We start from the raw sequence: 27,636 nt of genomic DNA, 5'->3' as shown, positions 1-27,636 counted from the left end.
GAGCACAACAGCTTGATGTTTGAATCCCATGGTGCACATGTGTTGTTGTTAGGAGAAAAAGATATACCTTCATCACCACTGATTTCTACCGAGGAGCTTATGCAGCTCGTTTGCAGTAATGAAATAAATCAGGTTTTCTTGTGTTACTCACTGTCTCATTTCATTGAGTCTGTTGAACATTCCTTAACACCGCATGCTTCTCTCTCCTCTATTCCACCAATTGCTCATTCTAAACAAGCAAACGTTGCTAGTCAATTACAGAAATTATTAAAGGAATTTCAAGATGTATTTTCTAATGATTTGCCATCAAGATTACCGCCGACACGATCAGTATAACATAGCATTGACGTGGCTGCAGGCTGTAAAGTTAGTAAACCACCTTACCGTATGAGTTATTCAGAGGTTGCTGAGGTGGAATGTCAGCTTGCTGACTACCTTAGCAGATGGTTTATACAATCCAGTTCTTCACCATGGGATTCGCCTATCCTCTTAGTGAAGAAAAAGGACGGCAGTATGCGCATGTGCGTAGACTAGCGGGGCTTAAATGCGGTTACAGTTAAGAACAAATACCCATTGCCCAGAGTAGATGAGTTGTTTGATAAGCTCACTCATGCTCGCATTTTTACAAAAATTGACTTGTGGTCAGGATATCATCAAGTCCGTATTCGACTTGCCGGTATACCTAAAACTGCATTTCGAACACGGTTTGGACACTACGAGTTTTTGGTATGGCCCTTTGGGTTAACCAATGTGCCCGCAACATTCATGACACTTATGGATAGTGTCTTGAAGCCATATTTGGGCAAATTTGTCATTGTTTTCCTCGATGACATCCTAGTCTATAGTGCTTATGAAGAAGAACACTTACAACATCTCAGGAAGGTGTTTTGAGTTGTTACGCACAAACAAGTTATATGCCAAGGAATCTAAATGTGATTTTCTAAAAGATGAAATTCATTATTTAGGGCATGTTATTTCAGCTAACGGCCTATACATGGATCAATCCAAAGTGCATACCATAAGGAAATGGCCTCCTCCTAAAAATCTGGAAGAATTACATATATTTTTAGGATTTGCAGGTTTTTACCGAAGGTTCGTTAAAAACTATGCTCAAATTGTTGTTCCTATGACGGATCAACTAAAAGGCAAAGGTAAAGCTTTTCAGTGGGGATCTGCTCAACAGCACAGTTTTGGTACGCTCAAGGATGCATTAGCTACCGCTCCTATACTGGCTATTGTAGATCCTTTGAAACCATTCGTTTTGGAAACAGATGCCAGTGACCATGCTATTGGAGCAGTCTTGTTACAAGACGGACGACCGATTTTATTTGAAAGCAAGAAGCTTGATGCAGCTCATCAAAACTATTCTTCTTACGAACGTGAACTCTATGCAATAGTGTCTCCCTTAAAAACATGGCGGCATTATCTGTATGGTGCTCAGTTTGAGATTGTGTTTGATTATGAAAGCATCAAATGTTTTACACAACAAACGGATTTAAAGGGTCGAAAAGCCAGGTGGGCCGAGATCCTTCAAGAATATGACGCGGATACAATGTAGTGGAAGACACTCTAAGTCGAATGCCAGAGATCAATTCGCTCTTGTTCACGGAACTTCGTAGTGAATTTTTACATTCTCTCAAGGGCAAATATGAGCATGATGAAGCATATTCCAAAGTGTGGAGCCATGTTATTCCAAAGTGTGGAGCCATGTTCAAAAGAGGGATCCTTGTCACTCCAATGACGGTAGTGTACAGTTAACCTCCACACCTAGTTCTCCTTTATCAGTGATGAACTACAGCGATGGAAGCATTTTACCATCGACAATGGGTACCTACTCCACAAGGGGAGAGTTTGTGTACCGACGGACACAGACATTCGGCGCCAAATTCTTTATGAATGTCATGATAGTCCAAGTGCAGGGCACCCGGGGATTAGAAAAACTTATGTTCTCGTACGATGACAGTTTTACTGGCCAGGTCTACATGGCTTTGTTCAAGCTTATGTCTTGCAGTGCCAAAAAGGTCAAGTTAACAAGGCCGAGCGCCTGAAAGCACGAGGACTCTTACATCCTTTGGAGATTCTCAATGGAAAATGGGAAAGCATCTCTATGGATTTTATTGTAGGTTTACCAACCACTATACGAGGTCATGACTCAGTATGGGTGGTCGTAGACCGGTTGACTAAACTATGTAAGTTTATTCCGACCAAATCAACAGTTAAGACACTATAACTAGCCAAGTTATTTGTGGACAATCTATACAAATTGTATGGTTTTCCAAGTAACATTGTTAGTGACCGTGATCCCAAGTTTAACAGCCACTTTTGAAGAGCTGTATTTAAACGATTGGGTACACAACTAAACCTCACTACAGCTGATCATCCAAAAACAGATGGTCAAACGAAATGGGTTAACTAGGTGCTAGAGGATATGCTAAGAGCATACGTCAGCAAAAAACAGTCAGACTAGGAAGAATACTAACCTATTCTCAAGTTTGCCTACAACAGTGCTAAGCATGTCACAACAGGTTTTAGTCCTTTCATGCTCATGTACGGGTTTCAACCTAGGTCACCAGTTACAGTGGGGTTGGCAACCGAAAAACTCCAACAGGTTAAGAATTTTCTCCAAGACCACATGGATATGCTGAAACTTGCTCATCAGAATGTCCAGCAAGCATAGGATCGGTATAAGAAGTACGTTGATGAGAAGCGTCGGCAAGTTACCTTCGAAGAAGGGGAGGAAGTATTTCTACGTGTGCCAGAACATTCAAAAAGTCTGAAAACTGGGCCGACGCCTAAATTAATCCCCAATATTGTGGGCCTTTCAAAATACTCAAGCGAGTAGGTGATCGTGCCTACAAATTATTACTACCTTCACATTCTCTCATTCATCCGGTGTTTCATGTTAGCCGTTTACGTAAGCGGTTACATAGGGACGACAATGTCATTGATCAACAGGTTTTGGTTGATTTCATTGAACCTTCTACTCTACCGCATGAACCTGAACGTGTTCTTAATTATTATGAGTTGCGTACACGTCATCACGTACGTCAACAAGCCTTAATCAAGTGGAAAGACCGACCTGAAGAAGGTGCCACTTGGGAAAACATTAGTGTTCTTAAGAAGAAGTTCCCCACTTTTGTTTTCGAGGACGAAAACTCTTCTTAAGGGGGGAGTAATGTCAGGACATCGGCAAGGCTGGGCTAGGCGGTGTGGAACGGGGAGTCCAACTAGGGAAAAGGGCCAGGGGCTTGCCTATATAATGGGTAGTTTGGGTGGTGGACTCTCAGGCTCTAGCTTCCCTTGTCTTACATGAACAGCCATGATGTCTCAACTGAATGCTACATTAATTTATCAAAAACTCAACTTGAGTGTCGTACTGAAAACATGTAGTGAAAAAATGACACCCTAGACATCCATAATGACAAGACTCTTGCTTATCCATTAATGTCGATGTGTACTTCCCTGGGTAGATCTGTTCGATCTTGAAAACAATCACCCAAAGAATGCCAATAGTTAGGTCTTACCCTTGACCTGACGATGGCTCTTAGCCAGTGTGGCTCATAGCCATTATGCAAATTAGTGTTCAATGGACGAACCGATGAAGACTAATTTGAGTAGCATCTTAGCCACGTTTTAGCTAAGAGTTAGAGCACCTTGGCTCAAGCTGACTCATGAGCAAAACATGTATCAAAAGCTTCTTAGAATATTTTCATTATTCCCTTAAAGAGAGAGAAAGAGAGAGAGAGAGAGAGAGAGCAAGAGCATGCTGGGCTAAGGAACTTTCCTTAAGTTTTTTAAGTGTGTACCCAAGCTGTGTGCTCTTACGCATCTTATGCCTAAATTGCAGCTTATCATATAAGCATTCCACAGTTTTCCGGTATGACTCTCTCATCGAGAGAGGTTACAAAAAGAAAAAAGAAAACTCATTTCCCACCTACCATGCAAGGGTTGTGATTGTATGAGAACAACTTACCATTGGCACTTTGCCCGTAAAATAATTCCTAGATTTAGTTTCCTTTTAGTGTTGTTGTGTGTTGAAAGAAACCAACAATCATATTAAACAATCCATCACTTAGTATTTCCTTGACAGAGTTGCCAGCAGGCTGCCACGATCCGGCCGAGCTCAAGAGTTTGTAGTTCCACAGAGGTCGACTCCGACCATCCCTTGTGTGTAAGGGTGCTTACCCGCGGCTACAACTCAGCCGATCGATACCCGCCAGGCAAGAGACCGATTCCACTGCCTAATTGTCGGGCCTTGCCTTCCTCTTGTCGGGCCATGCCTTCCTCTTGTCGGGCCTTGGCTTCCTCACAACCAAAGTCTTCCCCATAGCCTTTTTGCAGACCACCTTGCTTTCCTACTTCGCCATGCGAATAATCCCGAACGAGAGAGAGAGAGAGCATGCAAACTCCATGCGGGACCTCCATCTCCCGTCTTCCATAGCTCCCTTCTTCCTCCTCCCACCTTGCTCTGATACCAGTGAAAGGGCATAGGAGATAGACATGCCAATAACCACCCAACCATACCTATATATAGGCCCTTGGCCCTCCTACATATAGCCCATGTACCGCATGTGTATCCATTGGCCCTTGGCCAGGGCCGTGCCCTCCTATAGTACTACCCTTGGCATGACATTCACCCTCTCCCCTTCTTGGAGTTTAATGGAGGAAGAAGAAAGGCGTCTCAGGAAAATATCTAACAGGTGCATGTAAACCTCACCCACTCCCGAAAAAGAAACTCACACACAGATATGGTGTGCACCTCTTACTGGGGAATCGCATAGGCATGGCTGTTGGAGGTTTTACGCAGGTGTGGACAGGCACTCTAAGTTGCTTCCTCACGCTCTGCCTCTGCATCTCTGTTGGCACCCCTTGGTGAAGGGGCGCAACCCCCTTCAAGCTTCGCACCTCTCCATGTGTCTGTTTGCACCCCTTTGGAATTCGTGCACTGGTTTGATTAATTTTGTTGGGCCTTTTCGCTGGTGACATTCTTTCGCATGTGCCTATTGCACACTTCACATTGGTGACCGGCCTTTTTCCCCACTTGGGCCACTCGATGACATGGTGATTTTTTAAATCAAGCAAACTACCTAGCGCATAAACAGCCAGCGAATACAAATTTTGGGGCCTCCAGCATATTTACCAACACAGTTTTTTTTAAAAAGGGCAATCGTGAGCAGCCAAAAATCGTGGGCTGTGTGGGATTCCAGCTTCAAACCCCCATCATACCCCTGATTTGGGAGATTACCACCCTTAGCCCACAATATGGTTTCGCTACCCCCTTGGTGTCTGGTTTGCAGACAAGCAGAGCCCAACAATGATTCAGCACACTCTCTTCTCCCAGTAGCTATTGCTACATAATCGACGATGGAGACAAGATGGCGACGACAATATATTACCAAAGATCCAATATGTATTCTACAAGAGGATCCTTCAGAGGTCTAAGAGGCAACAACTTCCTCAACCTCCCCCTTGTCAATTGGAAGCCTTAATACCCGCTGAGAAAGCTGAAGATTCAGAAGATTCCAGTTCTTATGTGACAACCAACAAGCACATAAACCCTTCTTTGGCCGTGATCCAGTCAGGAAAATTCGCCTCGTCACCGCCCTTGCAGAATACAGTCTTTGTTTCTAAACAGATACCAAATGCAGTGGTGAATGATAATTCTTCAAAGTTGAAGACTCCATTCCTTGCCTTCAACAATGCAAAGGATAAAACAGATGCAGACTCTTGCAGCACGACTTTAGTCACTGCAACTGAATCGTTGGACACAATTTGTTCCACAAATAAACCTTTACAGATGGAAATACCTCCAAACACTACTCTGTCTCAGTCTACGACATCCCTTCAGGAGGATCTTACTGTTCCAGACAAACCAATGGAATACCTTACAAATTTCCAACCAGTGGTCATCACTCAACAGAAAACTCAAGTCGGTTTACCAATAATTTCATTCGAAGCAGATACAGATTCAATCTTTTCTTGGACAAAGCTCGAAGTTATAAATGACTTTGACAAAGGCACTTATCAAGTTGTAGATATGATCAGTTTTCAGTTTGGCAAAATTATCATTCAGTTTTCAGTTTTCAGTTTTCCTTCTTCCCGGAGTTTCTACAACTACCCTGGGTTTTATTTAAAGAGGGAGGAAATGTCACGATTGTGACTTATGTTAACAGCAATACATCTACTCCTAGTTGCAGATACGCGAAGTGCCATGCCAAGGAGGACCCCTACGCTTGGATGGTCACACCCCTTCGCCCAAGAGACGTGCCTCTTTGCCAAAAGCCCTTCGCTCTACGGGTGCGACTCTTCGCCCAATGGTTGCAGCTCTTCGCCGAAAGGATGTGTCTTTACGTCTAAAGTCATGTCTCTTCACCAAGAGACTTGTCTTGTCATTTGTGTCTTCTCCATGTCTCTCGAGTCTTGAGCTTACCCACATATGGTGCATCATCATTTTCTTGATAACGTTCTTGCCACAATGAATGCCCACTAACCTATGTGCCAATCAAAAAAATTACACATTAGAAAAGAAAGAACATTACATGTAACTGGGAAGATGGGGATAGGCTAAACCTGTTTTACCATGGGAAATTATAACGGCCATTAGATACAAAAGATTACAGAAGTCTTCCATTATCCCTTTACAATCACACTCAGCTACTTCCCTACAAAGAACTCAAGTCCTGGAGATGCGCAATTAGACGAAGGCCATTAAAGTCCTGTCTTTTGAGTTTTTCCTCTTCAGACTTGCAATCGTCAATCATTCGTTGAAGGTGAGTGTATGAGCCATCCAGCAGAACTTCTTACTGTTTGTTGATGTTTGCCATGTTATAGAAATCCATGCAGTCGGTAAGGACTTTCCGGTTGGCCTCGTAGATCCTACATTAATCGAGGTAAAGCTGGTTCACCTGCAAGGAAAATTGGGAAAATAATATTCTCAGACTTTTAGTCTGGTAAGCATTGTTGAAGATACTTTCATTCCTTTTCCACCAAATGATCCAAAAGAATTCTCCTCCGATCCTGTTCCAAACAACTGAGAAAATTGAAATTGAATCACCAAGTTGAAATTGCTTCCAGTTGGGGGTGAAGCCCAAGGCACTAATTAATGGGGACAATACAACAAAATTAGAGGGGCAACGGATGCGAGATATCCTCTTCTGTTTGGTGGCACCTACTACAAGCTCCTATACCCAATCCAGCATACCTCATTATGTACCCTACCCAGACAACCTTGTGTAGGATTAGCCAGAGAAGCAGAGTGTTAAGCAGGAGTTCCCTTATTCCAAATGGATTGGAACTTGAAGAGCCATTGTTTCCTTGACAAAGTAACTTTCCATTTTTGGTTGAGAGTGACATGCATGGGTACCTAGAGCTTAGCTGGCAGGTTGGGGGATTATGCAGTGCGCTGCCATTTTCCCACAAGGCGAGGGGTCTTGAAAGGTTGAGAAGGACCATTTCAATTCTTTCAAGAAGAGAGACTTCCTTGTCTCTATAAGGGTTGGGATTGGTATTTTCTGAGGAGTTCATATTGAGTGAGGGGGGGAGAGGAGGGGGGGGGGGGGGGGGGGGGAGGGGGGGGGGCGCGGGAAGATACACATTCTCTTTTTCGTTAGGGAAAAGGGGAGGCATTTCTAAGACCTCACCCCTTCGGGGCAGACCAAAAAAGTGCGGCAGTCCATCTCTATTATGGTGTGTGTGTGGGGGTGGGTGAGCATGTGGGTGCACGGGCGCATGTGTGCCGCACAAACGAATTGAAAGGAGCACAAAGCCAGAGACCTTCCCTACTTTCGTAATGCTTCTCTCACTTTCGTTCACTAACATGTGACAGAATTTGCCAGTTTCATCACGAAATTTATCCAAAAAACTTTACTAAATTGTGTCAGAATTAGCCAGTTTTCATCATTAAATTTCTCAGAATGAGCCTTTGGAAAACTGACCAAAGGACAGCTTTTTGTGGGGCACCAATCATGTTTTATCTAAGATTTAGCAAAAAAGTTTAGTGGGAAGGGTATATAGGGTGGACAACTATAGAGATGGTTGCAGAGAAAAGAGAGAAGAATCTCAAAGTCAAGTGATATATTGACAGAAGTCCAATTAAGTGATCTTTGCAACAAAAGTGATCACCAACAAAGCATTGCACTTCCCTTTCAGGTCACTGCCAACAAATCCCCTTTAAGGCGCAACATTTTTTTGTTTAACAGCACCCTTACATTCCAGAAGAAGCATTTCCATTGATTCATTTTACTTTCACCTTAGAGCTTTGGAGGACTGCAATTCAGCAGCACAACTTTGGAGGACTACTTCTTCCTTGCCTTCTTGATCATAGTGTATGTGATCTATGAATACAAGAAGTTGCCGGCAGAATGTATCGGCACTTACGGTCACGTCAACAAGCTCAATCTCACCACATTTTCAAAGACAGGAGTGTACAGATTGCATTCATGAGGAGATTGAAATTTGATAAGCTGAACACACAACAAGCCCATCAACTCATTTCATCCCTTTCCACAAATTACAGGACAACAACCTTAGGTGATTATCATCAATCTTGTTTATGCAACGTCCTAAGCAAACCCTTCAAAATTTTGTAGAACCAGAAAACATTCATCAAGGCTAAGCTGGGGGGTGCAATGAATAGGAAATAAAAGCCAGCCGGAAATATTTGTTTCACCTGCTACAATGACATGATTTTGTTATGACAACATTAACCGCAAATGCAGTAATATTGAGAAAGTAACTGTCAATTGTCAAGGTCTCACCTTATCATAATGGAGGTAAATGTGTGTGAAGAAGTAAATAAAGAGCAACACCCTTGCAACCTGCAGAAGCAGAAGAAACCAAAAAATGAAATAAGAGCATCGGTCGCATTTTGAATTGTCTCTTGGCATGTTATGTAAGGGTTATTCATATGAAAGGCGATGGTATAAAGATCGGCATGTATGTATGAGTGATTCATATGGCTGAGATTAAAAGGCGATGGTATTAAGCCCATGACACAATTTTCGAAGTTCAACAAGCAAACCAGCAATACACTTGTACTCTGGTAGGTAATAGCGTTATGTTTTCATGCTACCATACTTGACATATTGAGCTTAAACTAACAGAGAAGAGGCCCCAGCCAGCTCCTGAATAGGATTGCAAATACTGAACTGTGGTGGAAGGCAATCTAGTTCCAAAAACTCAGGCAACAGAGGTAATCAATGAGCCAACAAAAAAAGTAGACCTGAATCAAACCAAAAAAAAAAAACAAGCAAACTATGGAATTTGTAAGCTTTTGACATTTATTAGGAGAATGAAGCACATAATGTGGGCGGGGCTCAGGGTGCGCAACCCTCGTTACTAATTGACACCTCCTTTTGGGAGGTGGGATCAATGGCTCGCAATCACCGGTTGATTGTGACCGTTGGATTACCTAGGGAATGCAAAAGATTCCCACTTTTCCGAATCCGGGACTTGAACCCGCTACCCTCTCCCCCACGGAATTGACTCTAACCACTAGGCTATCGCGCGTTGTGTGTATGTGGTAAGTTTATAAATCACAGCATCGCGGACAAGTTTACACCTAATTCACACCGAGTTCACATTGAGTTCACACTAAATTTGGTGTGGTGTGTAGACCCTCCCCAGTTCACACCAAGCTCACACTTTGTTCATGTCGAGTTCACACCGAGTTCACACCAAATTCGGTGTGGTGCACATACCTCTCGAGTTCACTCTTAGTTCACACCTAGTTCGAACGACAATCGGACGGCCCGGATTCCACCCGCCTCGCTACGCCTAATGTGGGCCATTGATCCCTCCTCCCTAAGGAGGTGTCAATTAGTGACGAGGGTGCGCAACACAGACCCATGTTCAGCACATTAAAAAATGTAGACAGCCATTGACCATTCACAGTAACAATGCAAATTCTGGATTACACTATGCTTCCTGCAAGCATACTTGACAAATCGAGCTAAGAGTAACTGAGAAGAGGCCCCCAATGAGCGCCTGAGCGGGATTGCAAATACAAACAGCTCAACCCAAACCTCTCCAATTTAGAAGCATGAAAATTCAAGGTACTCAGAATTTGACGCCTACAATGGAGGAGCTCTTTTTGGCCTTCCATAAGAGGACAATTGGCTACAAAAGCAGCCAACCAGTTGTTCTTGCAGAGGTTGCTTAATATTGAGATTTTTTTGTGAGTATCAGCAATATCATGAGTGTTGGTAAATTTTGCTGAATAAATCACAACAAAATATCACACTCAGGAACCTTAAAGAACCCATGCTACAGGATGATTGTGGAACCGCCCAAAACTACTCATGGTAGTTTTGCTCAACATGAGAGCTTCAAATGAGTGAAGACTACAATAGATTCAAGTGAAAAACAAAGATCAACAAGCCTATTAAAAACATAGTAATATTTCCATGCATAGAAAAATCAATTAACTCAATCATTCATAAACATGAGCTTGATCTCAACGACTAATGTGTATGCCAACCAGCAAAACATACAAGCCAAAGGTATTTGCTAAAGCAAACTCATTTGAAGACTCTTCTTTCAATCTATTCAGAAGCAAAGTGAGCACACAGGTAGTGTGTCGTGAGTAGTGTGAGTGGCAAAGAAACGACATTTGCCATCCCCTTTTGCAAAGAAATTGCAGATATGCACACGCACGAATGAAATACAGGCTCATGTGCATCAAGCATACAAACAAACACGACACACTCATCCACAAAGACTTACAAGCCATGCAAAAAATAGCAGTATCCCATTATATACATACACCCTGGAGTCTTTCATGCCAGCCATGCTGAGGTACCTGCATGCCCACAGCATTTCACAATAACCAACCATGGAAAAGAGAAGACTAAAAAGTTCAGTGCGCATGGTAGAATCTTGGTATGATACCATCTCAAGTTGACAAGAGGTGTGGTCACCTCTGAAAAAAGAACAAGATAGAGGTAAATATGAGCTTGTCCACTGTATACAGACAAGGCCAAAGATATCATCGAAAGGAGGTGGTGTAGCACCTGCACAGCAATGCGAACGCAACGGTTATGCATCAAAAACACTAATGCCTAAGGATTGTTCTGCAACTCTTTCACTTACATATTCTTTACCACCCAGGGCAGGGTAAAACCACAAAATCATGGTTAGATCAGATAGAAAGTATCCGATAGAGACCTACATAGAAACGTGTGAGCAGTTGTATTCCAGGAGCCCGTCAGCATTACATTTGTTCAAAAGTAAGCTGAGCACTTACTCCAAGTATCATCTGTGACAACAACGAACTTCGAAACACCACAGGGCCATATGGACCACTGTCCCAGAAAAAACCGCTAAAGAATAATAGATAACATGCAGTTGCAGATACTACAATGGCATGACAAGTCGAGAACGCCCTGCAAGAGCACAAAAATATGTGAGAGACCAAGTCAACACTGGAAAACCCAGAGAAGCTATCTTTTTACCATTTCAAATTTCCAAGCAACACATCAACCAAGAGCAGACAGCATTTGTCTTGTGCTAACAGAGTGTACGGGATAGGGAGGCCTTTCTGAATTGAATGGTAAGGGAGGTATAAGGGGGGTAATTGATTCAAAAGCCTCTTGCTTTTGTTTGCTTGTTTCAATGAAGAGACTGGCATTGCAGTCTTCAAGGCAGCTTTGCACAGCACGAAACTTAATGTTTGTATGCTCACTGCCCACATGAGTGGGGTGACGCCCAATGAAATTAAAGCATCTATTAAGAATTGATTGTTTCTTACTGTTTCAAGATGTGGATCCATGCTGCAGTCTGCCTTTAACCAAAAATCAAATCCTCATTTGCAATTTTGATCTGCTTTCAGCTAGGGATTGCCTACATAGGCCACAATGGTATAAAATTTGCTTCCAAGGCTCACGTGCACATCTAACCCTATGTACATGTGGACAAGCTGTAGCTCCTACTTCAAGGATTTAGGACAGCCTAGGAAGTGTTTAGGCACCTCTGTGACCCTGTACGCAAGATGTGCATGTCCTGGCACTCAGATTAGTTGCATACATACCCTCTGATTGCACATGAGCCAAAATAGTGTCTCCTAGGTGTAGGCACTTGGGAGTATTCCCATACATTTGCATTAGTACCCAGCCTAGATATTTATCTGCAGGTGCAACGCCTCTTATAGATGAGTTATTTAACTTATTTGTAAGTGACATTTAACCAACATTATTTGCATTGCCCGACCCAGCTTTAATTCCATATATAAGTGACCCTAGGGGTCACTTCTCGAGCATTAGTCCATTTGTGATCTGTCTAGCTTTCCCTTTAGCAATCCAGGCCACCCCCAAAGCTCATCCCTTTGTGCTCCTACTCTTACCATTGTCTTCAACACTCATGCATGGTCTTAGTTATGATTGGCATCGTTTGTGGTTCCATTGGCTCTCCATCTCTTCTCTCTCTACAACATTGTCTCCACACCGCCATTTGACATCATATGGACCATGACACAGCCACAATGAGTTCTGTCACAAATACCTGGTAGGTTCACAGCTCTTGATAATTTTAGCTGAAATCCAGAAGTCTTTCAGCCTCTTTATAACATCAACCTCCAGAAACAACACTAAAATTTGATCAACAGCTTAGTGAAACAAAATCAAGGTACAACCTTATGCTTCTGTGACAGTTTAAGTACTTCAATCCCAATAATCACTCCTAATTTCTTCATAAAGGCAACCCTGAGTTTTGTATTTAACCTCAGGGACTTACCTTTATTTCCTTCAATGGTTTTAGGACAACTGCCCCCCCCCCCCCGCTCCCCCGGCCGAAGAAAATGTTAAACCTCTCAAAGGAAAAAGAGAGGCAGAAGGTGTCAGGGAGGAAAAAGAGCATTAATGCATACCTTTTTGAAGACTCACTCATCACTCTATAAACTAAGTTTTGACATTCAGAACTCAAAGAAAAAATGATATCTGGTATCTCCCCAAATGAGTCTCCCACCATTGGGTGCAACAGTTCTAAATAGCGAAAAATATCCAAACGCACACGCTACAATCAAGAGATTACCTACCGATTGTCCCACTCGATCTTTTCCACTTTTGAGAGCTTTGAATAAGAATGAAACAGGGCTGGGCTTAAAGCCTTCATGAAACAGTATATCTAGAACTCAAAATAAGAAGTGAGTCTTTCATGTGGTATACAATGCTGAGCAATAATTAACTGGCACGCAACAAAAACTCACCAATCGGCAAGATATGATGCCAGATGCAACTGAGAAAAACCAGACCAGAGGCTCTGCCCATGGATTGTCTCCTGCTAATAGAAGAAGCTGACTATGAAAAGGCTCAGAATTCTTCATCAGTGACCTGACATGTAATGAAATGCATTATTACTGATAGATCACACTAAACTTCAGGAAACGTTAAACTCATAAGCAAGACTAACACCATTCAGTAATGCAAGAATTAAACTCATTAGCAAGCCTTACAGCATTGTGTAATATTTTCAAACCCTGTACAATATGCAGCATTTTGATTAAAAAGAATACATTATTATGGTCGGCAGCTAGCTCAAAGATTGTGTTTCTTGTCTGTCCAGAATGCTTCTGCAATTTTCTGCTCTCAAGAAATTCTCAGCGCAAAAAGTGCCTCTTTGTCTCTGCATTGAGAAATGGTTTGCTACATTCCATTCTTGGGTAGTTGCGTACAATCAAGCTCTCAATGGCGCCATTGCGACCCAACTAAACACAGAAGAGAAACGATGTGAACAAAATGTTACCCGACAAGACGAGCAGCAGCACGAGAAGAGAAGAAGTTCCACAATGCTTGCAGTGTGTAAACCCGTCTTCCAGGCGGGATAGTGGAAGAAACATTAATTGGAGATAATGTATGCGATGTTTGTTAAATAATGAGTTATGTTGGGCTTTCAAAAGTAACAAAATTTGACATACATGCAGCAATACAAAATTAAATAAATAAAGAACAACTTTCAAGTTGGGGAGACCCAATCTTTTTTAATATGTTATTAGTGAGAATCGGGGAAGATCCCCTATGGCATAAAAGGGAAGGGTGTCGTGGGCCCGTAGGTAGGTAGCGATCGACGCGGGAGGCACGAGCAACGATGGTAGTGAGGTGAAGGGGGACGCAGTGACACAGCACTATTGAGGCGAGGGCAATGGCAGAATAGTAGTGAGGCGAGGGCCAGATAGGGTTTTTTTTTAGTAAAAAAGCTGGGCAGCAGCATGCAACATCACAACAGTGCTCAACTGGTTAGCAGGGCTCCATGTGAGCTTTGACCTCTCTGGGGTTGAGTTCGAATCTTGCATCCCCTTTTTGAAGGGTAAGGATACTAATATGAAACGAATGGTTCAGGTGGGAGAAAGGAATGCCTCAGGTGGAAGGAATCTTCCAGAGTAAATGAATAAATCAACGAACGAGCCAGTAGGAAGTATATGTAGTAAGATGAATTGTTCTTTTATATTCAATTTTTACATAACGTCATGTCTTTTACTTGCAAGTATAGTTGATTTTTTCTTGAGTCAAATGATTGCTTTATGCTTTTAATCTCAATTCACAATTTCTTGAAATTTGAGCTTGACTATCTGTAGTTCATTCCCTATTAACATTGATTGGAAATGTAATTTATGAAAAAAAAAAATAATGTTATTTATGTTCAGTTTTTATTTTTCTATTTTGTTGTTTATATTTTTAATTTTAAATGAACATCAAATAAAAAATTATACCTCTTTTAGTTTTGTTTATTTGTTAATTTCAATATTTCTTCATAGACAACATTGGTTGTGTCTTTTTTGGTAGATTCTTTGTCAACTCCCAAGCAAATTCTTATGGATTTTGAAGAATTTACTCTTGATAATGCAACATATAGTTGTCCATGGTTAAATACTGGTGTTGATAAATATATTCTCAACTTCAATATACTTTGTCCTTGGGATTTATTTATCGTCATTGCAAAAGCCAGTTGTATAGGAAATTGCCTTCTTCTCATTTAAAATGATAAAGTCATAGAATTTGGAATGAACGTTATTCTTGGGAAAAAAAACTATGTCTCCAACGTGAGTTCATGTAACGATTTCAACTTCAATAACTCTTTTGAAGAAATTTTTACAGATCATGCGTGTTCCATTACATAAACCTCTTTGGAGATTTATATTTCTCAATAATATTATAGACACATTCTTTTTCAAATATAGTTTGTGAGGTGGATATCCTCCTCGAGGATTTAAGCTATTTAGATACTCAGTTGTGATAAGGTTTGTATTCTCTTCCTGTTTCGCTATTGAATCTGCACTAAGATATTCCATTATATCTCCTTCCATGAAATCCATAGACATCAAATTTACTTTATGAACTTCATCATTTCTTGGTGCAAGAATAGCTCTCTCCTTGAAGAACTCTTGAAAATTTTCTTCATTATTTACACCTATTTGAAAGAAAAAAATGATTGTTATGTAATTGATTTTATGAGTATTATTTTCTAATGATAATGTTTTAAACCATTTATATTATTTTTACCTTTGTATAGCCAAGAAATTAGCTTTCTTTGATCATTTTTTTCAATCAACATTTTTTCATCAATTATGATTATTGATTGATCAACGTTGTCTATTTTTCCATTACCAATAGCAAGAATCCATTCTGCATATCGTTTATTTTGCAAATGTATCTTGTTTTAAGCTCATGTTTTCTCTTAGCTTTAGAATCTCTATACCATTCTATAATGGAGATATGCATAGTGATGCATTGACAATATCTGTTCTACTTCCTTTTGGTACAACAGGCAATATTTGTCGAAAATCTCCACCGAAAAGAATAGTCTTTCCTCCAAAAGATTTGTTACTTAACATTAGATCTTTAAAAGTCCTATCAAGTGCTTCAAATAAAAATCTATGAGTCATTGGAGCTTCATCCGAGATAGTTAAACTCGTCATTCCAATCAAGTTTGCTAGTGCACTATTAATTTTTATATTGCAAGACTTGTTGGAGTCAAATCCAATGGAATTTTGAAATGCGAATGAGCAATTCTTCTTTTTGACAATAGTAATGCTGCAATTCCAGATGAAGCGCAAGCCAATGCAATTTTTCCATGCCCTTGCAGTCGTTTCAAAAACAATTGTATAAATATGTTTTCCCAGTCCCACCAGGACCATCTAAAAAAAATATTTGGTTCTTCTTGTGAAATGGATTCCATTATGTTTTTGTATGCACTTTATTGACAAATATTTAGATTTTCCTCCATTTCATTTGCCATTGCTTCTTCAAGAGATTTTTCAAAGCTTGTTTCTTCTTATAATAAGCTATATGTATAAAGAATGCTTTAGTGTGTGTTTACCATGGCTAGTGAGGATATCCCACCTACACACACTTTTGATTTTGAGCACGTACATCAAATCCGAACACCACGGGTGCTATCGATATTAATATGCCTGACGATGATGATCTAGGAGATCATGGCCTTGTAGAAATGGCTGCTTTCAAGACTTTGGAAAATCACCAAAGCGTACTTGAACGCAATCTCTCTGCACTAAATACAAATGTTACCAATCTTACTTAGCTACTTGTGAAATTTATGAATTCACAAACGTCTCAAGGAGCCCCACGTGGCACGGTTCAAGGAACCCAAGCTCGCATGACTCAAGGAGTGCAAGAGATAAGTGCTTTAGAAGATGTAGAAAGTAGCAATGCATTGCTTAAGAATATCACCACGGCGAAGAGCGTGATCGCAACAAGGATGCGGTCAATATGTTCTTACACAAATGGAGTGATATTCATAGGTTGAGACACGCCCTGTATATAAAGACAGCTGTAGAAACAAGTTTATCTCTTAAAGGCAAGGCCTTTAAGTGCTGGATGACATTTCCAATAGATGCTCGTTCTCCATCTTGGGATGCGTTTCAAGCTTCCTTCTCCAAAGTGTTTTTGGACTCCAATGAAGAGGATAAGAATTGGTTATCATGGGATGCATGCCACATATATGGCCTCTCTCTCACTCAGTATCTTTCCAAGTATCAGAAAATCATATTGAAACTAGAAGGTTTAGATGAATTCTAAAGGATACGCGGTTTTAATAGGGGACTTGACAAAGACTATCGTCTTCATGTCAAGACCCAACATCCAAAAACTTTGGAAGAAGCCATCGGTCATGCCCAAAGATATGATGATGACCAAGAGAGGAAAGGAAATATTTCCTACTCTAAGAATAATTTAGCTAAGAGCAATGTGGCTAAGAGCCAATGGCGAGGTAGATCTCCCACACGTTCCAAGAGGAATAAGAGACAATCTACCTCTCCACGCCCACAAGATGCTAAGAATCCTAAGCAATCATGAGATACTCCATGTGGGTCTCTTTGCACTGTTGATTTTGAGCGTGCAAAGAAACACAATTTTTGTTTCAAATGTCTTTCAGAACAACATAACAAGAAGGATTGCCCTCTTTTGCAAGGCAAAGAAAAGGCCATCCACACGGTGCAACGCCTCACATTAGATTCATCTCCTAAATATTGTGTTGTAGAGGTTCTTCATATGGAAGAAAGGCACAAGTGTTGTGTGCTTGCTTCAATGTGGCAGCCCACCTTTGGCCCCCATGAGTTGATTCGCATGCATGGCATTGTTAATGGACAACGTGTTCGTATTTTAGTGGATGATGGTGCAACTCATAACTTCCTGAACTATAAGCTAGTCAAGAAATTGAAACTTACACAAACTCCCTGCTCCCACAAGTATGTGGTAGAATAGATGTCTGGAAATGATAAAGAAGTATGGGACACGGTAGTTCAAGGGGTTGAGCTTATTGTCAAGATCATACGATGGCCCTTAACTTTCAAGTTATGAACATGGACCGTGCTGATGTAGCTTTAGGACGGGAGTGTCTGCATGGTTTAGGAAACACATTGCACACGAGTTATGAACACAACTCCCTATTCTTTATGGCCAATGGTAAACATGTGCTTTTGCTTGGTGAGAAAAATATACCATCTGCACCTCTTATATGTACAGTAGAGCTTTCTATTTTACAGAAAGCAGATTTAATAGATAAAGTCTTTTTGTGTTACTGCTTGTCTCCAAGTTTTGTGAATTCTCAAGAGCAAAGTGCTGTGAATTCTAGTTATGGTATGCAAAGTGCAATGAACTTTAATGATAAGCAAAGTGTTAACAATTCTCAAGAGCGAAGTGATCTCAATTTTAATTCTATTGAGCAACGTGCAACTGTTGTAAAACAAACATTACAGGAATTACAAGATTCTCCATCCCAGCATAACGCTAGTTTACTTTCTCCTTTTGCACTGCAAAATCTGACTTCCGATTACTCTGGCGATGATAGGTGGAGTTCATTCACTTACTCAAGGAGTATAGGGATGTATTCTCAAGTGATTTACGGTCGGGTTTACCCCCTACACATGATGTGCAGCATGTCATAGATGTCATGTCGGGCACTAAATCGGTGAGTAAAGCACCTTATCACATGAGTGCTAGTGAGGCCAAGGAGGTTGAGAGTCAGTTAACTGATTACCTCGCCCGTCATTTCATTAGAGCTAGCACTTCGTCTTGGGCATCACCAATTCTATTCGTTAATAAGAAAGATGGTACTATGCGCATGTGCGTAGATTATCGCGGATTAGATGCCATAACCATCAAGAACAAGTATCCTCTGTCTCGAGTGGATGAGTTGTTTGATCAACTCCATGGGGCAAGATATTATACAAAGATAGATCTTCATTCAGGATACCACCACGTGCGTATCCTTTTGAAAGATATCTCTAAAACTGCCTTTATAACACGGTTTGGGTATTTTGAATGTTTGGTTATGCCTTTTGGTTTAACCAATGCTCCAGCTACATTTATGACACTCATGGATAGTGCCTTACGTCCCTATCTTGGAAAATTTGTTGTGGTTTTCCTTGATGACATTCTCATTTACAGTAAGACTGAAGATGAACACATAGAACACTTACGATTATATTCGAATAGCTACGAGCTCACGCTCTATATGCTAAGCAAAGCAAGTGCGATTTCTTTAAAACAGAAATACATTACCTTGGTCATGTGATCTCTTATTCTGGCATCAAAATGGACACGACAAGGTCGCTGCTATTCTTCGATGGCCACATCCCAACACGGTTGAGGAGCTTCAAATCTTCTTAGGCATGGCTGGATTTTATCAACAATATATCCGTGATTATGCCAAAATTGTTGTTTCTATGACGTATCAACTTAAAGCAAAAGGTAAGACCTTTTCTTGGGAAGAAGCCCAACAACGCAGTTTTGAATAACCGAAGGTAGTTGTAGCCACTACTCCCATCCTAACAATTGTTGACCCACTTAAGCCATTTGTGGTAGAGAATGATGTTTGTGATAAAGCGATTGGTGCGGTACTTCTCCAAGAGGGAAGGCCTATAGCCTTTGAAAGTAAATGTTGGATAGATCTCAATAGAGTTATTATGTCTATGAGAGAGAGCTCTATGCCATAATTCGCGCTTTACGAAAGTGGCGACACTATTTATATGGTGCCCGAGTTTGAAGTAGTTTTTGACCATGAGAGTATTAAATGGTTTAATACTCAAACGGACTTGAAGGGTCATAAAGCTAGATGGGCAGAGATCCTTCAAGATTATGATTGTAATCTACAATATCGCAAGGGGCGATATAATGTAATAGCGGAGGCACTAAGTCGGATGCCTCATATTAATTCATTTGCTTTCAAGGAAATAAAGAGTGAATTTTTGGATTCATTACGTGTCAAGTGTGCACAACATCAATCATATGCTAAAGTGTGGAGTGTAGTTTTAAAAAGGGATCCCTCACACTCACATGTCTCTGTACAGCCAGATCAACATGTCTCTGCACGCGAAGATAAAAACTCCAACACATAGAGCTCCACCCCTACTTAGGAAGAGCTTAAGCGATGGAATAATTTTTCCATTGATGATGGCTACTTATCCCATAAGGGTAGAGTATGTGTGCCAAAGGACTTAGACACTAGGCGCCAAATATTAATTGAGTGTCATGATAGTCCAAGTGCTGGTCATCCAGGTATTCGTAAGACGTATGCCTTAGTTCGATGGCAATTTTATTGGCCAGGCCTACATCATGATGTTCAAGAGTACGTACTAAACTACCAATAGTGCCAAATAAATAAGGCAAAGCGCCTCAAGGTAGGTGGCCTTTTACATCCTTTAGAGATTCCACAAGGTAAGTGGAAGAGTATCTCTATGGATTTTATAGTAGGACTACCTACTACAAATTGTGGCCATGATGCCATATAGGTAATTGTAGACCGTCTTACAAAGATGGGTCGATTCATTCCCACTAAGACTATGGTTAAGATGCCAAAATTAGCACGGCTATTTGTAGAGCATATATATAAACTCTACGATCTTCCAGCTAGTATCATTAGTGACAGAGATCGAAAGTTCAATGATCACTTCTGGAGAGCTTGTTTCAAAAGTTGGAAACTACACTTAATCTTAGTACGGGTGATCATCCAAAAATAGATGGTCAAACCAAAAGAGTTAATCAAGTGCTAGAGGATGCTATGAGAGTATGTTAGCAAGAAGCAAACTAATTGGGAAGACTACTTACCTATATTGGAATTTCATTATAATAGTTCAAAGCATGTGACTACAAGGTTTAGTCCATTTATGCTTTTATATGGTTTTCAACCTAGATCACCTGTTACGGTGGGGTTGTCTAAGGAGAAGATACAACAAGAAAAGGATTTTCTCCAAGACCATTTTGATATGCTTCGAGTTGCTCGACAGAATGTTAAGCAAGCTCAAGATCGATATAAGAAGTATGCAAATGAGCATCGTTGTCTTGCTACTTTCGAAGAAGGAGACAAGGTTTCCTCAAAGTTCCAGAGAATTCAGAAAGTCTGAAGACAAAAAAAGTTGCTAAACTTTCCCCACGCTATTGTGGACCATTTACCATTCTCAAATGTATAGGTCAAGTGGCATATAAGTTCGCTCTTCCTGAGCACTCACGAGTTCATCCTGTTTTTCATGTTAGCCGTTTACGAAAACCATGATAATGTCATTGACACAAATGTATTAGTTGACCTTATAAAACTGCCAAGTATCCCTCATGAACCCGAAAAGATTTTGGATTCTCATGAGCTTCGCACTAGACATCATGTCAGACGACAGGTGTTGGTAAAATGGCTAGATAGATCTGAAGAAGGTTCTACATGGGAGAATGTCTCTGCACTTAAGAAACATTTTCCTACGTTCGTTTTTGAGGACGAAAACGATTCTCCAAGGGGGGGTAATGTAAGGACATGGGTCCTACGGGCAAGGCACCAGTATGGATGGACAGTGTGTATGCTAGGGGAGGCTATAAGATAGCACGGTTGGGTGGAGACTAGAACACGCATTACTCTCGTCCTTTCACTTGGTATCAGAGCCTATGCTTAAGGTTATGGGAATAGCCTAAAGCCTGAGACTAGTTGGGTTAGTTATACATTGTGCACGCATTCATGCATGCTGTTTGATAAAGGATATTGTATTCATGATGCATCTATAAGTGACATTGGTTGGTGGTACTTGTTTGACTTGTCTTCTTGAGTGGAAGTGTTTGGTTTGAGTTATGGTTGAAGTGTTCAAAAAACGGCGTTGTAATTTCTTTGAATGGTTGTTTTGTAGTAACAAATGGCTCCTAGAGTAGCGTCTAAATGCTTTAGCCAAGGGAATGAGGTTTTGGCCATAGTGTTCAACAATATGGAGACACGATTGTCTAGGGATGAACGGGAACTCTTTTACTTAGAAAGCGGGACCAAAGTCTTTGGCATGCCAGGAAGCACAACTTGTTGGAAGAGTGTTGACCATAGTTACCTTACCCATCACCAAGAACCCTTCCGTCAATTCTTCATCTATATTGACGACAATCCAAGAGATTGGTTTGCCAACCTCAGACTACTTCAACTCAGAATATGGTTAGGCCTAGAAGACATGTTCTACTACTTGGAGATGCATTCCCAAATGTTAAGGATTGCCAAAGTCCCTAAGGAGTTTGAAGCTCTTGCAGTTGTCATAGGAAAAGAGAAGTTGGAAGATAACTACAGACCACGTTGTCGCGTGAGAGGTCCTAGAGAATACCCTGCTATATGAGAGTTTTAAGAGAATATTTAGAGAATTAGCTCCAAGACACCCATAATATTGTAATGAAATCATAAAGATCAAATTTTGATGAATAAAAGAAGCGTAGACTCAGTTGTGGTTCACATGTGTACTAAGTTTTCTCTCTCCTTGTCTTGTTTTAGATGGATCTTCTTAATTGTCTAGATGAACTCTCGAGTGATTTTGCACAAAGAATATTTTTCAATTATGCGGTTGGATTCAGTCTCCATTGGGGAATTGAAGTGGTTCGAGTTTCAAAGGAGACTAGAGATTACCTTGTATCCAACACCTATGTAGCATGGGAGTTATATGTTGAAGCTCAACCTGAACATCGAACAAAAGTGCCTGATAGGTTTATGACCAACCCACAGCTTTGGGCAAAGGAAAAGATCCAAGAAGGCGATGTTAAAGTGCAAGGATATGTTCTTACCTTAATTTATGCTCTCTTTTAGACATACCGAGTCGTGAACTCATACTTAGTAAGAAGGCCCTTATGCTAAACCAAAGATACGACTTTTGTGAGAAGGTCATAATTAGAGTATGGAAGAAGTCAAATGGTGGCAACCAATTTTATTATGTACCCCAGGATTGGTTCAATAGAGTTTATGGACCTATTCTCAAATACAACCCTCACAATGTTACTGTTACCTTTGATGACTACGAGAAACCAAGGTGCATTAGTGCCTTTGCCCAAGCACAACCAATGGCAGTAAACTCGAGTAGATATTTCTACATAAATGATGTAAATGAATGACATGCTCATGTAAACTGCTTTAATAGATTATCACCCAAGGATATACCACAGGGGGAATAATGGTATGAAAAGAAAGAGTGACTTTTAGTGCACAAGTTGAAGTGTTATAATTAAACTTTGACACCCGAGATGTGAACAAGTATAAGGGTAGAACCATAATTGTAGGAACCAAGAATTGCTTCACAGGACCCTTTCGTATTTATGTTTCTCCCTAGAAACACTATGTATCTTTTTGGTCTACTGCGGTTCTAAAAATTTGATTTTGATATAACACATATTGTTTTGAGGATATAATATTTGAGTTTGAACCTTGGTTTATCATCCTAATTAACTTGAGTGATGGGGTGTGTGTGTAGATGACTGACATCTTACCTTGAGGGATATGGGCGGATATACTCTCTCGCCTTATGGGCGGATATACTCTCTCGCCTTATGGTGGAAGAGTATTTCCAAACTGGAGTGGAAGTGCAAAGTCTTGTCACTACCATGCATAATGGAGAAGAGAAGAAAAGGTTGATGTCTACGGATTTCATTGTACCAAATACCTTATGAGCTTGGTATCATTATGTTGCAGGGAACCCCAAGTTTAGACCCCTTGAGCATAAACCCTCACCTGTTGGGAGTATTGAGTGGATACAATCTAAGTTGGGAATGGAGATTGTAGTCAGTAATCAAATATTGTACATAAATGCTTATGAACTGACCCTAAGATCGACAAAGGAAACATGGATGGCCAGAAACATACTTCCTTTAGTAATGGCTACGTGATACTTTGACATTGTAAGGGGCCGGCAATGCGAAAACAACGACCAACATTCCTTTAGCTCGGTACCTTGGAAGTTATTCTTTGACTTATTTGGGAGGTCACTAATCTAGAATCCTCGTAATGTAAAAATATTATGCAATGCCTACCACAGACCTCAGTGCCTTACAAATTGTGCAAACATTCACAGCTCAGTTGGATGGGACATACCGGATGTGTTTCCAAGAGAATCTGCCTACTTCGATGACTACTTCGGGTACAGGAAGGTGATTTTTCATACCGAAATGGGGGTACCTGTAGAAAAAAAATCTCTTACTCAAGAATGGTATGACTCACACGCAAACAAAGCAATGTTTTAGTCGAAGATCTTTGTAGATTTTTCAAAAACCTAAAGTTTTGTGATATAGAAATGGATTAATTTATTCATTATTCTTTCTCCTATTTTCTTCTCATCTTATCTTTAAACGTCTATTCTATTTGATTTAAGGACTTCAAGTGGATTAGAATATTTTACTAAGTATGACCTTGGTTGATATGGTGTAGTACGTTACCATGCCTCCTAGAGGAAATGCGGTTGTTGCTAACGCAAATGCACCTACTGTTCCTCAACACACCATCATCGATAGAGACATCAATATTATGCTTCGCAAGCCTCAACCTGGGAATTTTAGCGGGGAAGGCAAAGATGTAGGCAAAGTTCTTGAAGATTGGATTGAGCGCATGGATGACTATTTTGATTTGGCTCATTTGTCAGCAGTAAACAAAGCTATCATCGCTAAGTTCAAACTAGAGAAAACAGTCAAGCATTGGTGGAGAGACCATTGCACAGAAAACAATGTTGATCCTAATGCTGTAACTTGGGATTACCTTGAAAACGAGCTCAAGAAGAACTATCAGAACAAAGTCTATCATTCAGATCGTATGAATGAGTTTCTTGACTGTACTCAAGGAACTAAAGATCAAGAATCATACTATCAACATTTCTTAACCCTTGTCAAGTATGCTCCAGCAGGGATGACTCAAGAGGTCTAGGTAGCCCGATTCGTGTCAGGGTTACATAATCTTATGAAGACTAGACTCCAAAGTCTTCATCTTACCAATTTTTCAGATGTCCTTGATGCAGGAAAACCTATTGAAATAGAGTTATCTACTACTGAAAAGAGGAAGCCAGAACCTGTTCCTGTTTGTGAAATCAAAAGGCCTCGTCCTGAGGAAGAACATAGATCTGAAAATCCACAACAAAGAAGAGAGAACTTATTACGTATGAAAGCCAGACAGGATTATTTGTGCTACACTTGTCTTGATCCTGGTCATCAATCCAAGGATTGTCCATTTAACAATTCAAGATTCACACGATTGGTGGACAGTTATGGACATAGAAACTTCAATCCGAATTGGAACTTTGGAAATTTTAGACCTAGACCATTGACAGTTCAGAGAACTTCAACCAGCAAAATTTTAACCAAAACCAGAGACAGCCTCAAAACCAAGGGAATTTTAGACCAAGCAATTCACCTTTTGTTCGGAATGGACCGCCTGTCAATAACAACAATGGAAACGTTAACCATCAACCTCGTCCAGGAGGAGGAGGAAATCAAAGACCTCAAGTTAACAAAGCTCAAGGGGCTAGAGGTCAAGGAAGTCAAGCAAACGCGTATGTTCATGTTGCCATTGAACATCAGGGAGTGAATGAATATTTTTTAGTAATTTAAACTCCAGCAGAGTATCAAGGTAACCATTTTACCTTATTGATTGACTCAGGGAGTACACATTCTTTCATATCTCCTAAGTTCATCAGAAACCTCATTTTGCCTGAACACCCTGATGCAGACCGTACAGTAGAATTAGCTACGGGTAGGAAGGTTAGATCTTCTACTTCAGTGGGTAACTTGAATTTAGGGAATTTTAGACCAAGCAATCCACCTTTTGTTCGGCATGGACCACCTGTCAACAATAACAACAGTGAAAATGTTAACCGTCAACCTCGTTTAGGAGGAGGAGAAAATCAAAGACCTCAAGGATGACCTCAAGTTAACAGATCTCAAGGGGCTAGAGGTCAAGGAAGTCAGACAAACGCGTATGTTCATGCTACAATTGAACATCAAGGAGTGAATGAACAATTTTCAGGAATTCAAACCTCAGCAGAGTATCAAGGTAACCATTTTACCTTATTGATTGGCTCAAGGAGTACACATTCTTTCATATCTTATAAGTGCATCAAAAACCTCATTTTTCCTGAACACCCTGATACAAACCTTACAATAGAATTAGCTACGAGTAGGAAGGTTAGATATTCTACTTCAATGGGTAACTTGAATTTTGTTTTGGATGGTCATAATACTTCTACAAACTTTCGAGTCTTACCCATAGGAATATACGATGGAATCCTAGGAATGGATTGGCTTAAAGCAAATGATGCTCACATACATTGTAAAGATGCTTCGTTGACTTTCAAAAATGACCAAAACTCTAGGGTCACAATTACTGGGAAACGGGGAAAGCCTAAGCTCAGATTAGTGAACTTTACCAAACTTATAAAGAGTCATAGGAAAAATGAGAGAATTTATGCAGTAAAGCTTAACCGTAAAGAGAAGAAGATAGATTCACCTGAACCCGAATGGATAACAAAATTTGATGATGTATTTTCCAAAGAACTTTCACAATTGCCACCTAAGTGTGATGTTGATCATGCAATAGAGCTTACTCCAGGAGCTCAACCAATTACTTGTAGACCTTACAAAATGTCAGTACTTGAATCTGTGGAACTCAAGGAGCAATTAACTCAACTTCTTGAACAAGGCTTCATTCGACCTAGCCTTTCTCCATGGAGTACTACTGTTCTCTTTAATCAAAAGAAATGTCTTTGTATTGATTATCGTGGATTGAACCAGGTGTTGGGTTTATGTTGGCCATGTCCGGCCGCCCATCTAACTGCTACTAACCCAAGTGTATAGTATACTTGAGCCACTCTTTAATATACGTGTACATTATAATTGGGGGCCTTAATCTTTGGCTCACCCCCTTCCATACGTGTGTCTGTGTGCTCTTTCTCCCTACCCACAACTTCTCCTTCATAGATCTTGCTTCATCAATTGGTATCAGAGCGACAGGTGGGAGCAGAGAGTTCAGCCATAGCTTGAGCTCGGAGCTTGAGTGGAGTTGAAGCTCAAGCTTAGAGGAGGAGAAGAGAGAGGGCTGCACATCAGATCTGAGACATTGCAAGAGAGTAATGTGCTTGCAGATGGTTGTGTAATGGAGTGTGTGTGTACTGCAATTTTCAGCCCGTTTTAGTGTTCATTAAGAGAATTTCTGACACAAGCCGTTTTTCGAAATTCTGTCCTCTAGAGTCATCGAGAACAACGTTTCGCAACTTTTTGCCACTCACGCGCATCTGCTAATTCCTCATCGTTTGGAAGATACGTTTGATCAGGAGATTGTATGCAGACAACAACATGTTTCTTGCAGATCTGCATTCTACAGGTGTTTTGCCTCTTGTGTGAAGGCTTCCATAGCTCTTTCATTTCAGCTCCTAGATCCCTACTCTACACAGGTTTCCGACATCGGATTGCGTTTCGACAATGGCATTGACACAGAGTACAGGTTGCAGCATTTATGTCAGTTTTTGTTCCAGTGGGAGCAGTTTATATGCGTACATGCATATTTTGACACTTTTTACAGTGTTTGAGCTCTTTTGAGCTCTTTTGAGAGCAATTTGCCTCCCTGCAGGGATACTTTTTGGCATGCATATGCTTTTGGCGCCTGTTTGTGCGCAGTGACACCCTTGTACGTCTTGGTGGATACTGCCAGTGTACGTCTTTTGTGGAGCCATCTTTTGGCTAGTACAGCAGTCCCGGCCATTTCTGAGACTTGGTCCAGAAGATAGCCATTTCTGAGACTTGGCTATACATTTTTTGCTGCATAACCTACGTTGTTGAGGGTCGATAGCGTGAGGTTTTCATTGAGCTGGGGTATTCTCAAATGTGGAGATACCTTCGATGATACAGGTAGTTGGAGCATCCCTTACGAGGCCTCGCC

The 27,636-nt window shown here is 40.7% G+C and overlaps 1 protein-coding gene across 5 annotated transcripts; it reads right to left on the bottom strand.

Moving 5' to 3' along the window:
* Positions 1-6,583: 6,583 nt before the first annotated feature.
* LOC147427254 (uncharacterized) lies at positions 6,584-13,873 on the bottom strand. 5 transcript variants are annotated; one of them, XM_086498554.1, is made up of 10 exons: positions 13,735-13,869; positions 13,505-13,614; positions 13,199-13,322; positions 13,028-13,116; positions 11,243-11,381; positions 11,089-11,163; positions 10,888-11,009; positions 10,723-10,798; positions 8,757-8,816; positions 6,590-6,905 (listed from the first exon to the last, which is right to left on the bottom strand). In XM_086498554.1, coding segments are annotated over exons 2-10 (711 nt in total). In that variant the 5' UTR covers positions 13,507-13,614; positions 13,735-13,869; the 3' UTR covers positions 6,590-6,881. The 5 variants fall into 5 exon arrangements, with proteins under 5 accessions (XP_086354682.1, XP_086354680.1, XP_086354678.1 ...); XM_086498552.1 differs by lacking the exon at positions 6,590-6,905 and adding an exon at positions 8,390-8,668 and having other exon boundaries at positions 13,735-13,868; XM_086498556.1 differs by lacking the exon at positions 10,723-10,798 and having other exon boundaries at positions 6,584-6,905; positions 10,917-11,009; positions 13,735-13,870.
* Positions 13,874-27,636: the final 13,763 nt, after the last annotated feature.

Source organism: Adiantum capillus-veneris, chromosome 24 (assembly GCF_014529385.1).
Source record: "Adiantum capillus-veneris isolate H3 chromosome 24, ASM1452938v2, whole genome shotgun sequence".
Lineage (NCBI taxonomy): Eukaryota > Viridiplantae > Streptophyta > Polypodiopsida > Polypodiales > Pteridaceae > Adiantum > Adiantum capillus-veneris.
This window is presented reverse-complemented; position numbering and strand designations above follow the sequence as displayed.